The following is a 15,286-nucleotide window of genomic DNA, read 5'->3' as shown; positions in this document are numbered from 1 at the left end:
ATTACCTTGGGTTAAGATGGAAGACTAGGTATGTAACCATTTCACTGTTTATGAAGGAAGCTAAAAATTACACAGTTTTTCTAGACATGACCAATGAAAATCTTTCCTCTGCATAAATCCCACCAACTAAACTTTAAGCTTTACTTTAGATGAGATGTGCAGAGATGCTTGCCTTAACCTCCTCGCTCTTTGGGACTGCTGACAAACCTTTATTTGCCTTTTGCAACTTCTAATGTGTTGTTTTTAATGCAGATCTACCATAATTTCCATTTTGTGGTAACCTGATTTGGTTTTGGTACAGCAACAGGCACAAATGGAAGTGAAGATTTGCATGTGAAGCTGGAAATATGTTTCAGAAAAACTGCTATGCAGAGGGTAACACCTTTGCATGCTCAGTACTGTACCACGTTAATCATATGGTACTCTGTGAACCTATTCTTCTTATTCAGTCCTCCTACAGAAAACAGAGAAGTACATTTTTAGCAGAGGAAAAAAATATGTCCTTGTGACAGTGTACAGATTTCTCAGGGCTTTCTGGAAAGAAACTTGGACTTCTGCCACCTGCTCCGATTGTGTTCATGCATAAATGATCCAGAGAATGGGCTGACATTACCTCTAATTAGGGGTAATAACAGCCTGCTGCTGAAAGAGCCATTCCCTTTCTCTTGCACGTGTTCTCTCATTTCTCCTGCATTAGGTCTAGTGTTTGTGCAGCCACAGGGTAAGTCAGTTCAGTGACCTGATCCAGCAGAAAACTCACCCATAAGAAAAAAAAAAAAAAACAGATTTTTTTTTTCACTAGGTCAATTTACTGAAGCTCTGTAGCTATTTGATGGGTGTAATCCACAGGATGGAGAGGAGAATGGGGTGAGATGAACGAGGAGTGCAGGACTACACCCTTTTGGTGGCCTTCTGCAATTGCACTGATCAGAGGTAACATCAAACCACAGCTTTGAACTCCAACATGATTTCAGAACTCCCTGAAGCATTTCTAAGAGTTAATTAAGCATGACTGACTCTTTTTGTTTCAGCTAACTCTAGAGTGCCAGTATAGAGGTGTGTAATAATGAGTAATTAGAGATGGAAATAAAATAATTTATCCTGTTTAGTCTGTACCTCAGAATGGAGCTATAAAATGGAACATAAATGGGAAAAAAGGTATACTGCTACAGTCCTAATATTTTAGTTGCAGAAGAAGGCTTGGTCCTTAATTTACCTTTTCCTATTTAACAAACTGTTTTTTTATTTCTGATGGGAAAGGAAATTATGCTTATTTCAAGGCTACAGTGCTGGGACTCGGAAGCTTAAAATTCCCCATGGGTTTGGTTTGGAAAAGTGGATGGGATGCCCTAATGCTGATTGTGGTGATGAGGTCTTCTGGGTATTTTTTTAAGAATTAAAGTACACGGAACAAAAAGTAGTGTTTTATAATGCTAACTTACGCTGGACTTTCACTCAATGGATGCTATACAGTAGTAGTGTAACCCATAAAAGAGAAAGAAGGTGGCAGACACTCCATGGAGTAATTTATACAACAGCAAAGGCTTTTATGGAAAGACTGTAAGTCAAACTCATTCTTCTACAGCGGTGTTTTAATGTCCCTGTAGATAAAAATCCAACCAAAAGTTGTTTATAACAAGAAGACAGCTCTGTTTGTTTCCTCAGAAGGGAATGAGATCAAATCTATGTGCTAAGAAATGCTACTTTCAGGAAATGCCTCTGAAAACTTCAGATTGGTAAGATTTTTTTCTTGGATGCTTCAACTATGTCTTTTTTAAAAGAATGCCATGCAAATGAAAAGCATTAAGTAACCTATGTTGTCATCGCTTTTACTGTGCAGTAAATGAATGACCTTGCAAATCAGAGAAAGGTGTGAAGAGAAGAACAAAGCAAAAATGTTAAAGACAATGTGCCACATTCTTCTTACTTGTAAATAAGGTGGAAAATTTACATGCAATAGAAAATCACCAGTGCTTTTGATTTCTAATGGAACTAGCATTGCAGTGATTCAGCTTGTATGTGGTCATCCCTGTGCCTGTAAATAGCAAAAGTATTCTTGTCCAGTATTATTTCTATTGTTAAAATCTTATTTTTCTCACTAGAAATCAATAGCAACAGGCTTGTCTCTTGCACATCCCTTAATTCTCCAGACCCACAAGTTTGACATGGCACTGTATTAAGTCTCACCTTTTTGTTGAAGACTAACTCTGAAACTTAGCTAATATTAATTAAGTCAAGATGTTCTTTGTATATGATAAGCTAACAAGTAGAGGACACTCAATCATCTCTAATCAGAAGAACAAAGTCGGTATACTTTAACCAAGGACATCCTACCAATTCAACCTTGAGGAAGACATTTAACCAGAAGGTTTTGAGGATGCTTTGTGTATGGTGCCAAACTACTGAAAAAACTAGGGGAAAGGTAATTCCAGCAGTGGTCACCACGACCACTGACCCTCTACCCAAATCACTGACTCGGAAGAAATAGGTGCAGTAACGGGACTGGGCATGTGTACTAATTTACATGCTAGGCAGGGAGACTCTAACCAATAATTTAATAGAATAATAATGCATATGTATTAGAAAGTTGAGTATGTTAAAATCTTGTGTGTAAATATATTGCAAAGAATCCCGCTTGGGGTACTTGATTTGTGGAAAACCAGCGAAAACCCAGGCTTGTGCAAACCTGAAATAAACGAGCAATGTCTCTCCTGAGTGTGTGATTATTGACGCCTTGCACACCGGGCGACGAATCCATCTCTTTCGGACATTTTCCAAAGTCATCTTCATAACTGTGCCATGTATTTGTTAGGGAGTTCTGCTATATGCCTCATTTTTCCCTCTGTAAAACACAGAAAAAAAAAATTAAAGTTTAAAGGGTTTGCATGAAGGTGGTAATAAAATCTTTCAGCACTGGCATACCTATCTGTTGAAATGTTCTGCTTGATCAACTTTACCAATTGCATGCTGATAAAAAATATTTATCGGGAGCTCTAGGCGTACAAAATGGTTATGAACACCTTAACTATGTGACAAACAGGTGCATCAGTTTTAACTGGAAGTGAGGGTGGGCCCTCAGTCTGGTTTAGATCCACAGGACAGATGTAGATAAAATGTTTACGCTTTTTAGGAGGGGAGGCTAAAGAAGGAAGTAGTTAAGAAATGGCTTTGTGGTTGCATTTTGAGGGAAGGCAGCAAGGAGCGGGGACAGAGCATGGGACCACCTCATCCCTCTCTGCCCTGAGCAGAGGGGCACCCGCCGCCGGGCAGGGGTGTACAAAACTGACTGAAAAACTACAGATTCCCGTCAACTACGCTCACAACCTGAGACTGCTCACCTGCCCCGCTGCCGCAGCCACCTGGAGGCCGCGCCCCAGGCTCCAGCCGGGCCTTGCTGAGGGTTTTTTTTTCCCCCGTACTGACCCACTCGGGGGGGCGGTGGGGACCACACCTCCCTCCGGGCCAGGCCCCGCTCACGGCTCCCGCCGGGCGTCAGCGAGGAGGCCGCGCTCTTCCCCTCCCTACAGCGGCGGGAACCGCCCTCTGGGCCGCGAGACCCGCCCGCCCTCAGGCTCCCTCGGGGGCTGACGGGAAGCGGCCGCGGAGGAGCGGGGCCGGGCCGCCCAGTGAGGCGGTGTCGGGGCGGTACCAGGCGGGCGGCGGCGCGCAGGCTCGCAGCGCCGCGGCGGCAGGCGCGGCCGCAGCACTGGCAGGAGCCGCCGCCGGGAGCCATGGGGTGTTAGCGCAGCTGGTGCCCTCGCTCTGCCGTCGGAAGGAGCCGCCGCCGCTTCCGCCGTGTGCCTCCCGCTCCGCTCCTCCGCCCGCCGCTGCCCGGAGCCCATGAGCCTGAACGAGCACTCGATGCAGGCGCTGTCCTGGCGGAAGCTCTACCTGAGCCGCGCCAAGCTGAAAGCCTCCAGCCGCACCTCCGCGCTGCTCTCCGGATTCGCCATGGTGAGCGGCCGGCCGCGCCCGCCGGGGCAGGGGGCCCGCCGCCTCCCCGGTAACCGGGTGCGGGCAGCGGTGTTACCGCTTCTCCTTTTCCCGAGCGGGGAACCCGCCGCCTCCCCTCAGCCTGCTGGCTGCAGCGGGGCTGGCGCCGGCGCGTGCCCCCCGGAGCGGCGGGAAGCGGGGCGGGCCCTGGCGCCTCTCCCCCTCAGCGCCCGGCCTGGCCTGGCCTCCAGCCCTGCGGGCAGCCGGGGTCAGCGGGGCCGAGGAGGAGGCGCAGAGGCCGCCCCGGGAGCAGCGGGGCTGGGTGGGGGTGCTCCGGTGGGCTCGCATCTGTAGCTGTCACGCCGCAAGTTAAAAGCTGCCTCGGGGCTTTTATCTCCGCCAAACAGCTCCGATATCTCGTGCGGGATTTTTTAATTTGCTCGTTGCTTTTTTTTTTTTTTTTTTTTTTTTTTTTTTTCCTGCCGAGGGTGTTTAGCGTGCCAAAGCTCACACTTGGCGGGGCGTTCCTGCCGCTTGCTCTCGTAGAAAACCCCGCCGGGTGCTGTAAATGTGAGGGTCAGCGTATTTTTGGGTGAGTACTTCCCTCGGCGATGCGGTGCCAAGAGTACAGCGGGCACACAGCCCCGCAGCTCCCGTGCTCCGCGCTCCCGCTCTTCCCAGACCGCGGCCGCACACGTTGTGCAGAGGCACGTGTTACACTGGAGCTATTTTTAGATAAATTAAGAAAAATAACTGATCAAAGTTGACTGTGTGCCTCCGGCTCGTTACATCCATCGTTAGTTATTTGCAGTTGTGGTGTTTCTCATTTTTATTCGAGGAAATCTTGGGTGTAGCTTAGTTTGGAGGTTAGTGCATGTTTTGGAAACGTCCTTTTTGTTAGTATGGGGGTTTTTTTTTGTTTTTGTTTGTTTGTTTGTTTGTGGTTTTTGTTTTGTTTTGTTTTGCTTTCGGGTTTGATACAGAAACGTAATCAGGTAAATCCTGATTGCCTCAGGTGAAAGCTCCATATAGACTGAGGTACGGTAACTTACAGGCTTCATCATATGTCCGGTCCTCTAACGTACTGAGCTGCCAACTCCGGGGTCAGCCCCTTTATTAATCTGTGTTCAAAATGCTTCACAGTTGCAAATACCGAATTGTACAGCTCTGACTTGCTCTGTTTCCATTTTTGCCCTGCTTAGCAGAAGGTGAGTATTTTCGGCCGTAAGATCCTGTTAAGAGCTATTGCTCTAATTAGAGGATGCTGTTTGAAAACACGGCAGCCGATCTGCAGCAGCCTTCTGACGGTCAAATAAATGTCACCGTCCTCCTTCAAAAGCTAAAAACAGACTGCAGCTCTTCGGGATGGTGGCGGACTGCTGTCCCTTTGAGTGACAGGCGACTGTGTTGGTGCAGCGGCATATTTGAGTTGGTTCTCCTTGGGTAACATGCATCGGGCTGGTAGCTCACGGTCCGCTGCTGCTAATGAGTTTTCCTTATTGTGCGCCCCTTCTCCTGTGTCAGAGCAGTTTGTCGGGGTGGATTCTTGAGTCGGGCTTTTATATTGAGAGAACATTGAAAAAGCTCTGTAGTTTATTGGCTTTTACAAATTTTCATCTAAGGGAGGTTGCATCTGCATTGATAAAATAGTTAGTTAAAAGTCGTATTTAATCTCTTAAATCCCTTTGGCTTTTCTCTAAATATATTCTATGTGGATGTACGAGGTGCGGCTTCTACTTCTTTTTTGATTCTCCAGAAGAGTTCTAGGAGTTCAGTGTCCTGCAGTTGAAAACTGCTGCTTTTGAATTTCTGTTTAGGATGTTTTCATGGAAAAGCCACTTTGTTCCATTAACGAAAATCTCTGGTTGCCAGGAATTTTACATGTGAACATTCATCGTATTTTAATTTTTGGAAGCTACTCCTCTGAAAAATATTCCACTTTTTTTTTTTTCTTCCTTTAACAAGATCACACTGGAAGTCAACTTGTAGCGTTATCGGTTTTGCTATGACAAATGTTCTGTAGCTCAGACTTCCTGATCTGTTTTCAGAAGAGCTGACTTAACTTTCGGGTATTTTTAGATTTCTTTTGAATAACTTTGCTTATCTTTTAAAGTTGTCCTTCGCAATTTCTGCCTTGAAAGGAGGACCTTCTTTCTGCTGTCACGCCTATGCATTGTTTACTAAATTCAGCAGATTCTTTGGCACCTGATATTTGAAAAAAACGCTTCTCAAGTACAATCTCGTCTTGGATCTAGAGCTTACAATAGCAATTAAGCGTCATTGTTCCTCTGTTTTCCTTATCGACACTAGGAAGAAAGAGCCTAAATGCCGCAACCAGGACCACCCAGCAAATTGACGGGAATTGTCGGCGGTGGAATGTGCTCGTTTCCACGCTAGCCCCGTTGATCCTTGATGTTTAATTAAACGGTCTTTGCATCCTCTAGGATGAGCTAAGTGTATCCACGCTAAACTGTTACTTTATTTTGGGCTGGTGTGTAACTGCAGCCATTTTGCAAAGTTTATTCCCTCAGATTGGTCACCCATACCTCGGTTAAATGATGCATGCCAAAGTCAGAGATTGCTGGGGTCAGTGATGCGTAGAGTATGAAACGCTCAGCCAAGTTGGAAATGTTATGCTTCCACGGAGATGACTGATTTAAAACCTGTTTTACAATTAGTTTGTGTTAGGGCTACACATCGCAGTTTGCCACTGTGTGTTAGCTTTGGAAACAGTTGCAGGGTCTGGTGGTTGCAAGCTGCTGTTGAAGCTGAGCTCCCGCAAGTAAACCCGAGCATTTACGTTGTGCAGGTTTCCATGGATGCTATCATCTAGTTCCGTAAGTCTAAGAGGAAATCTGTGACGCTTATAATTTTGCATTTAGCACGCTTTTCCAGTTTATGAGGCCAGATAAATTGTAGATTGTAGGGTATGTGTAGTCCATGAAAGAACAGAGGGTTCTTTCTGTGTGCCAGTGGAGGTATCGAGTATTTCTCACTTCTGTCTTATATCCCACATATTGATGTATGATTTTCTTTTTTTCTTCCATGCCTGTCTTTATTTCTTAATCCAGTTTGTCTCAGTGCTGGAAATATTTGCAGATAGTATCCAATATTGCAAGCAGTAACTCATCCACACCTACAGCAGCAGTATCAAGAGCTTCAGTGTAGACAGGCTGCTGATGGGTTGTTTTTGCTTGAACAATTAAGTGAACTAATTAGCATCATTTTGTCACCAGGGGCGTATCATGCAGCAGTATGACAACATCGTGATACCGGCGTTGCAAATATCATAGGGAAGTCGTTAGAGCCCAACAGTCTTCAAACTAGAAAACTCAAAGATCGCCTCCCATCCACTGATTAACAGCTCTGTGAAAATACCTGAGCATAAATTTGGGGTCTAAATTATACAACCACTGTGGTTGACTTAGTTATATTTAGGATTTGGAGGACACTAGTTACCAGACAGCATGCTTTTATTTGAAATACCTCTAATGTTTCAAGCTGACTAGACTGTTTTCTAGATAGTAATATATATGCTTCAAATATTGAGTTTCATCAAAGAACTGTCAACTCTCACCTTGGAAATATAGCCAACACGGTCTTCTGAAGACAGCTTAAGTCATTTTTGTAAAAGACTGACTGCACTGATAAATATTTATGAAACCGATTTCCATAATAATGGGTGACGTTGATGCGCGGTGGGACCAGGCACTGCTGCTGTCAGTGCTGTACAGACACTCAAGAAAGCACAGTCCTTGTCAGGTAAAGGTTGCTCTGCAGTTCTAAATACTAAAGTGGTCTCTGTAGAAGTTGTTTTAGCCGTATTTAACTGGATTGCTGGTAGAATTAACGTCAAACAGTGGCATTTTGTAACCTGCTGGAAAGTGTTACCGGCCCAGTTTTGTGGCTCCTGCTGCCTTTACATTGCTGTTGCACTTATAGGTTAGAACTGTGCTCTGAAGGATCTTCCCACATATAAAAGGCTTCTATTTCAGTCACGAAAGCAACGTTTTGTTGCTCCTTTGAGCATCCCTGTCTCAAGGTTGTAGATGAGCAAGGCAGGCAGTGTGGAGTATTGAAGGGTGTGAAGGTGTTACTAAGCTGCTGCTGCTTCTCCCTGCTGTGCTGTCTAATCTGACCTTGTAGTTATGGAATAGGTTTACTGTAAGTAACACCGTGTAGAGCTAGTACCTTCTCAAGATGCATTTACTCCCATTATATGGGTATTGCCTCTTCATGTTTACTAGCAAAATATAGTTAAATGCTGTATTTGTATTCCAGTGTTAGCTTTAGCAAATGTTAACGTGTTTTGCCATTCTGCAACATACGATAATCCGCAGAGTGAAGATTCTAGACTAATGGATAAATTATGCTTACATTCTCTTCTATACAAAACCAGCAATAACATCATTATTTTGATTTATCTTTTTAAATTTCTGGTGACTGATCCTGGCTCATGCAGAGTCTTTCTATGAGTTGTTTGTAACTCTTAATGAATGGTGCAGACACTGCGAGAGCCTGGCTCTGTGCCTCTGTTTTGAAGTGGATAGTACTGTCAGGAAAACAGAGACAGGCTGACTCGGGAACTGAGGACACAGCTAGAGGAGTGCTAATTTACAGTGATGCCATGACACTCCTCTCGATCTTGACTTTCCCACACATAGACAAGCAATGAGGTAGAAGATGGAATTTGTTATTGAAATAACCTTGTGATGGGAACCTCAAGACTTGGAGAAACCACTTCTATGTGCATGGAGGTTTTTTTCCTTCCAAGAGCAGTGTGTGCTATGAAGTCACTTGCAGATATAACTGTATGGCTAACTAGATGTAGTCAAGTCTAGTCCTGGCTGCAGCAAGTGAAGGTAAGAAAATATTTCTGCAGATAGGTGTTGATTAAAATATTTTAGTGATTACTGTGTGCAATTTTTCTTTGGTGTGTATTGGTCCAGCGAAGTGAAGCTGTTGCAGCACTGATATGCTTCTCCAGGTAACACTTGCATCCTCATCTCACTGTGCGGATGGACCCTTACACTATAAACTATAATGTTTGATCAACACAGCTTTCTTTTAAGCCATTCCTGATGTGCCGGCCTGTATAAAAATTGTCTGTCCTCTTAAAATAGTTTCCTATTTAGGAATGATAGCTGTGTCTTTACTAAGACTGGTATTTGAAGCTGATGTCCTTTCCGTCGGATTGTTACAGTCTGCGAGGCAGCTACCTGCACGAACGGTTGACATAGTAAGAATGTGATCATTCTGAGAGCCAGCATTTCTTGATGTATTCCATTGAGTGAGTCATTACAAGATTGTTGATATTTAAATCTAGTAACTTTTAATTGGACTGCTTTCTTACTCGGTGATTCTTGTCTGAATCTGTCAGATACAAAGGACAGGAGAGCACTTGCGATTGGAGCTTTAGGCTGGTCACACAGCATCTTGTGAGGAACAGGAGACAAATCTATAGCCATCCCATCACAGGGCCGTCAGTAGTTGTTGATGGCAGCCCCCTGGTTACAGAACATGGTTAGCTAAAATCAGGCGTTCTGTAGAGAAATGGCCGCGTGTGTTCTTCAGAACTATGATCAGCGGCGAGGAGTTTGAATGAGCTGTGGCTCTGTCCGGTCTGAAGCTCTCTAATCACGGGATGCTGAGCACAGTCGTGACACACAGCTCTATGTTAACACCAGTATTTGATACCGTGAGAGATGGTATGGCAGTTACCGTGCAGGCTCCCAGCCCGTGTTATATTCCTGCTGACCAGAGCTCAGAGTTGTCTTTTGGGGGAAAGGGAGGAGAGGAACTAATCTATAAATAGCTCATAAATAATACAGATTTACTTGAGATAAGACATTTTATTTCCTCTTTTCTATAGCAGTGGCTACTGATTCTGAAAAAGATGCAAGCCTATGATTGAGTCGGAAAGCTCTGTTCACTGCTGTTGCTATTACACGTGACAGCAAAAACAATTACCTTTTTTCCTGTGTTGAAAGTCTTTGAGTGTCAGTATGACCTGCTACATGGGTGGTTCTTCCCTTTGTTTTCCTTCTGATAGTTTTCTGTAATGTTTTATTTTCCTTGGATACTTCTTATTTCAGAAACCCTCGTCTTAAAATAGGAATTGAATTTGAAGCTTGCATTATGCTGGAATTAAAACCAACCCAAATAAAAATCTACATACTGCCTAGTAGCTTATAAAACTGGAGAATAATGCTAAAATATTCAGGCTGCTATGACTCCAAGACTCTCAGAAGCCTTAACATGGTTGTGTGTTCAAATTCAGTTACCTTCTGAAAACATCTGAATGCCCATCTTCCTTAGGCTTATGAGAACTCCAGACTTGCATCCTAATGTCTGGAGTGTCCTTTAATTTTGTCAGGAAGCTGTATCTCAGATTTACAGTTTTGTCAAGAGCTGTCGTGGATCTGTCAGTCATATCTGTAGGATGATCTGAAGTTAAAGTTAGCACTTCTTTGAGACAGGGATTAAACCAGATGACCTCTTGAGGTGCCTTCCAACCTACCTTGCTCTGTGATTATGCAGCAAGGCAGGATGCTGGCAGCACCATAACTGCACAGTAGAAATCATGTGGCAAGTGTTCAAAGTGGTGAAGGAGAAGGTGCCGAAACACATCGTATTGGATACTGTGCAGACACCAGTGACCTGCCCTAAGGGGCCTGTCTTGTGAACCAGCATAGAATCCTCATAGAGGGGACAGGAAATATCCTCCCGCGTAGAACATCAGCATGTACCTATGAGTTCAGGTTTTGTATGGGTTTGCATCCTATCAGATGACCTCTCTGGGGCCCTGTTTGTGTTATCTTACAAGAGCAGTCGTGATCTGTGCGTTTTGAAATTGCAGCAGAAGTAAAGGGGAGAAGAACTTCTGATGCTTTGCATCACTGTTTGAAAACGGGCACGGAGCGTCATAATGAAAAACTGAGCTTTTTGGTTTAGGAGCCTGGCTCAAGCTTGGCCCAGGAAGTAAAGAACAGAGGCTTGCAGTTGAAAAGAGCTGGCAGTTTTTCTGCTAATTTATGGTGAAAGAGTTCCCAAATTAGCTTCCTTGACAGTGTGAGGAAACAGAAAACATGAACTGATTTTTCACCTATGGGTTGAGCTGGAGTTACTCTGCCAGGCACGAATACAAGGAGGCTTTGCTGTTTGCCCCCCCACCCCGAGACTTTCCATCAAATTTAGTAGACTTTTAAAACCTTCAGGCATTCTGCATCCTACAGCTGCCCCAAAAGTCTCCATGTGAAGTGAGTCCTGAAGTATCTATTAATCCTGAATGAATTATTTCCCAACTCCTGCTTTTAGGGTGTTTCTAACACCAGTGTCACTTGTACTCCTGGTCTGGATGTCTCCTTTTAATAGTCACTTGTCCTTGTGATTCTGTCAGTGGTTTTCTAGGCACAGAGCTATCTGAGTATCTGAATGCTGCTTGAATTAAGCTGATTTCTTGGAGGATTTTGTTTTGATCATGCATATAATTATAGCCAAATCTAAAACAGGTACATATAGTTTAAATGTAATTATTTAGTATTCTTTTTAACTCAGGCTAGACAAAGAAGAGGAAGAAAAGATTTCTTGATACTCTATTGAAATAGGAAGAGTAGCTCCAGGACAACTCGTACATTGGAACTGAGAGTCTTCATCTTAGGAAGCTCTTTAGCGTCATGGTTATGTTGACATAGTAAGTACCAGGATAAAGGATTAAAAAGTTGTGCAATACTGTCTGTATATTTTTAAGTCTAGACATGCATCAGAAAATTTACAAGAAGAAAATTTGCTAAGTATGAAAATGAATCCTCAGTGGTGAAGGATTGCAATTGTTCTGTGAAAAACACAGGAAGCCAAACATCCCATGAGTGCATTGGGAGTTAACAAGCAATCCTGCAGAAGACAGACCTGATGACCAAATCTTTATCCTCTCAAATGTGACATTTACTACAGTTGAGAAATGGTATTTTTAAATTTTCAAGCAAAAATTGTATATGCATTAATAAAATTTCTTGTTGAGTTTCTGGTAACACTTGGAAACTGTTTGCTAGTTGGCTGGATGGTTAGGCTTATAACTATAAAAGCTTTCAATAAAGGAATTAAAATATTGGCAAATGGCCTTCAATGCCTGTTGAAACATGTCTGAGCAAAACCCTTGGGTCGCTTAATATATTTGGTGTGTTAGTGGTTAAGAGTTCTGGTGTCCTGGAACACGCTGGTTCTGGGAGCGTAAGATGGAGTAGGTGTAGCTTGGCTCACCTCTTGCAAAATAGCGAGGTTGAATATTCTTACTGTTTCTGCAGCTGCCTTTGGCTTCTAGTTTCTGTGTCTCCTTGCATCCATACTTCACAAAATTTTCTTCCTATCAGCTTGATGAGAATTGGAAATATATCCTGTAGGCAGAGTACTGTGCAAACCATTAATAATGCCTGGTGGTAATGAGCTAAACCTGTATCAATGGGACTCAAAAGAGTTGATTTGTTTCAGGCCCTGTTGTAGTAACTGGTTTCATGGTCTTTTTGAGGGCAAACTGGTGATGTTTCAGAAGAGCTAGGCTCACAGCTTAGTGCTTCCAAGAGTCTGAGGTCCTGGTACAACTACTTCCTCCTCAGTTACACAGGCCAGTGCCAGCTTTGTTGTTGATCAGAGGCATTGCAGAAATTGCTTAGCTCACTAAGCGAGCAGAAGACCACCACTTCTTAACCAGGTTGGCTTTTGCTGGGCTAGCAAGTTGAGTCCTTTCAACAAAGGATGAGGAGTTGGCGGCCAAGGTGCAGGAAGGGCTGGTGTGGATCAGTCTGAACTGTGCTGAATGGCAGCCCCTACGTCTTCCTTATAAGGTGTACATGTGTTTATATTTAGGATTGCTGGTTTTTTTTTTTTTTTTCTCTGCATTTTAAACATTTTGTCAATTTAATGAGATCCTTTGAGAAAGAGGACTAAAAATAGAGACCCTGTTGCATTATTCCCTCTTTGGAACTGTGCTTCTTTTGAAAGGCAAATTTATCAGGAAAGATTATTTTTCAAGAGAGTTGCTGGGATTAATGTCACTCATCAGTTGCACATACTTAAAACCACATGACAGTTTTAAAAACAGTTAAAAGGCATTGTAGTTCATTATCAAAAAATACTTGAGCTGGGTTTGAATTTCCTAGTGCTGTTATTTAATACTAATTTCTGCTCCTTAAGCACAGGCGTGCTTGGAGATCTGAGTTTATACAAGGGCATGGCTGCATCTGATACTGGAGGACTGGACCTTGGAGCATCTTCATGAGATAACACTGCTCACCCAGCAAGGAGGTTAGACATAGCTTCCAGAGTAAGAGTAGCTAGTGATGTCCGGGGTAGTCTGTATTACCTTTTCTGGGAGAGTATTGTGTTTCTTTCCTCCAGCCTCTAACAGGCCTGTTTGGCTACCATGGACACTGCGGAGGCTTTCACATTTTGAATCTGTTTCTAGAGTCTGCTTAAATACTTACTGAGTGAAGGAATACAGTTGAGAGCCCCATGGAAAGGTGATCCTTGTAATGAAAGGCTCCTGCTCTTCAGAACTTAAAAACAAGCATCCAAGGAGAAAAGATGACCAAGATTGTGATGTGCAGTCTGCTGCTTTTGCAGGCTTTCATGTTATAGGTACCTACTTCAAAGGACTTCATATGGTATCCATTCTACATATGTATAGGGCACAAAACATTGTCTAACACCCAGTAAAATTTATAACCTACAGTGAAAGATCAAAAGCTGCCGCTACAATATAAGACAGGAAACAAGAAATGTTTCACTTGAGTCCAAAGTATGTTGATCACAAAGTTCAGCTGTTTTGCTAGGATGTGCTGTTAATAGCTTTTGTGCATACTGGTTTGCTCTACAGTGGAACAGTAGGTATGAAAACAGTGGCCTTTGCTTGAGAGCTCAGACCTAAATTTGGACCTAATGAAAAGGGTGCAGATTGATATGAGGAGAAATTAAAATGCCGAGTGTTACTTTGAATCAGAGGATCTTCCAGAAACATGATTTCAACTTACAAGTTATTTGACTATAGATGATTTTAACGTAGGTAATTGTGTCTCTCTTCTTTCCCTTTCAGGTGGCTATGGTAGAAGTTCAGCTAGACACAGAGCATAACTACCCTCCAGGTCTCTTGATAGCCTTCAGTGCCTGTACTACTGTCCTTGTTGCAGTTCACCTTTTTGCACTCATGATAAGTACCTGCATTCTTCCAAACATAGAGGCTGTTAGCAATGTGCATAATCTCAACTCTGTAAAGGAATCTCCTCACGACCGTATGCATCGGCACATTGAGCTTGCGTGGGCATTTTCTACTGTCATTGGGACTTTGCTCTTTCTTGCAGAGGTGGTGTTACTGTGTTGGGTGAAGTTTCTTCCTTTAAAGAAGAAAACTGATAATCCCCTCCAGAGCAACAGTTCTACCATCACATCGGGACAGGCAGCAGCCATTGCGTCAACGTCGATTATGGTTCCCTTTGGATTGATTTTCATTGTGTTTGCAGTCCACTTCTACAGGTCACTGGTGAGCCATAAAACAGACAGGCAGTTTCAAGAACTGAATGAACTTGCTGAATTTGCACGGCTCCAGGATCAGCTGGACCACAGAGGTGATACCATCTCCTCGGCTGTTACCCATTTTGCGTAAACCTGTACTTAAAGAAAATAAACCCACTGTTCTACTTCTGCCTTGTTATGTTGACTTCCCTGTGGATGAACTGGTTGAACTGTTGATTACTGTTTAAAGAGAGATTATAGATGTTGTTCTAACCCTTTAGAGAAAAAAAAAATTTGTTCCTTTCATAAAATTTTGGCTATCAGAAGGAAAGGACGGTGGAGTATGCTTGCACTGCACGTGCATCCCTCCTCTTGTGAGCACGGTCTGGATTGCTTCTTGTTAATGCTGAGTGGTGGCTGTATAAATACATGGAAAATAACATTGTCAATGTGGGTATTTTGTTAGGGATGGATAGAGAAGCCTTTTTTCCTCTCTTTATTTGATGTTGACATTTACTAGATACTGCTTGTCCAATCCATATTGCATGGCATGATACAAATTACTTGGGATACGCAGCAATTAGCACTTGGTTTCGGTGCTAGCGCTGTTCTCTCTAGAAAGCCTGACAGATGGTAAAGTGAAAGCTTTCCCACCACTTTCCCCACTATGTTTTGCAGCCAAGTAATTATTACTTTACTGATTTCTCCAGCGCTTTTTTTCCCAGTTACACGTTTTATAACTCACTAAACACCATGACTAGTCTTACTGCGATGTAGTATGACCACATGAGTAGGAATGAGACTCTACTCTTCCTTGGAAGAAAATAAAAGCAATAACTGTTTTAAAGTT

The 15,286-nt window shown here is 43.2% G+C and overlaps 2 protein-coding genes across 3 annotated transcripts in view; one reads left to right on the top strand and one right to left on the bottom strand.

Annotated features, from left to right (window-relative positions):
- Window positions 1–2,836, bottom strand: part of KDM2B (lysine demethylase 2B) — a 122,528-nt gene extending 119,692 nt beyond the window's left edge. The window contains exon 1 of the mRNA XM_086761208.1: window positions 2,687–2,836. Coding sequence (XP_086617334.1) covers window positions 2,687–2,758 — 72 coding nt within the window. The 5' untranslated portion in view covers window positions 2,759–2,836. The remainder of the gene's footprint in view (window positions 1–2,686) is intronic.
- Window positions 2,837–3,607: 771 nt separating this feature from the next.
- LOC104486778 (calcium release-activated calcium channel protein 1) lies at window positions 3,608–14,626 on the top strand. 2 transcript variants are annotated; one of them, XM_086761753.1, is made up of 3 exons: window positions 3,833–3,954; window positions 4,430–4,525; window positions 14,021–14,626. In XM_086761753.1, the coding sequence occupies exon 3, from the start codon at window positions 14,027–14,029 to the stop codon at window positions 14,585–14,587; it is 561 nt and encodes a 186-aa protein (XP_086617879.1). In that variant the 5' UTR covers window positions 3,833–3,954; window positions 4,430–4,525; window positions 14,021–14,026; the 3' UTR covers window positions 14,588–14,626. The 2 variants fall into 2 exon arrangements, with proteins under 2 accessions (XP_086617877.1, XP_086617879.1); XM_086761751.1 differs by lacking the exon at window positions 4,430–4,525 and having other exon boundaries at window positions 3,608–3,954.
- The last annotated feature ends 660 nt before the right edge of the window (window positions 14,627–15,286 follow it).

The sequence above is a fragment of the Chlamydotis macqueenii genome, chromosome 17 (assembly GCF_036417535.1).
Source record: "Chlamydotis macqueenii isolate bChlMac1 chromosome 17, bChlMac1.mat, whole genome shotgun sequence".
Lineage (NCBI taxonomy): Eukaryota > Metazoa > Chordata > Aves > Otidiformes > Otididae > Chlamydotis > Chlamydotis macqueenii.
This window is presented reverse-complemented; position numbering and strand designations above follow the sequence as displayed.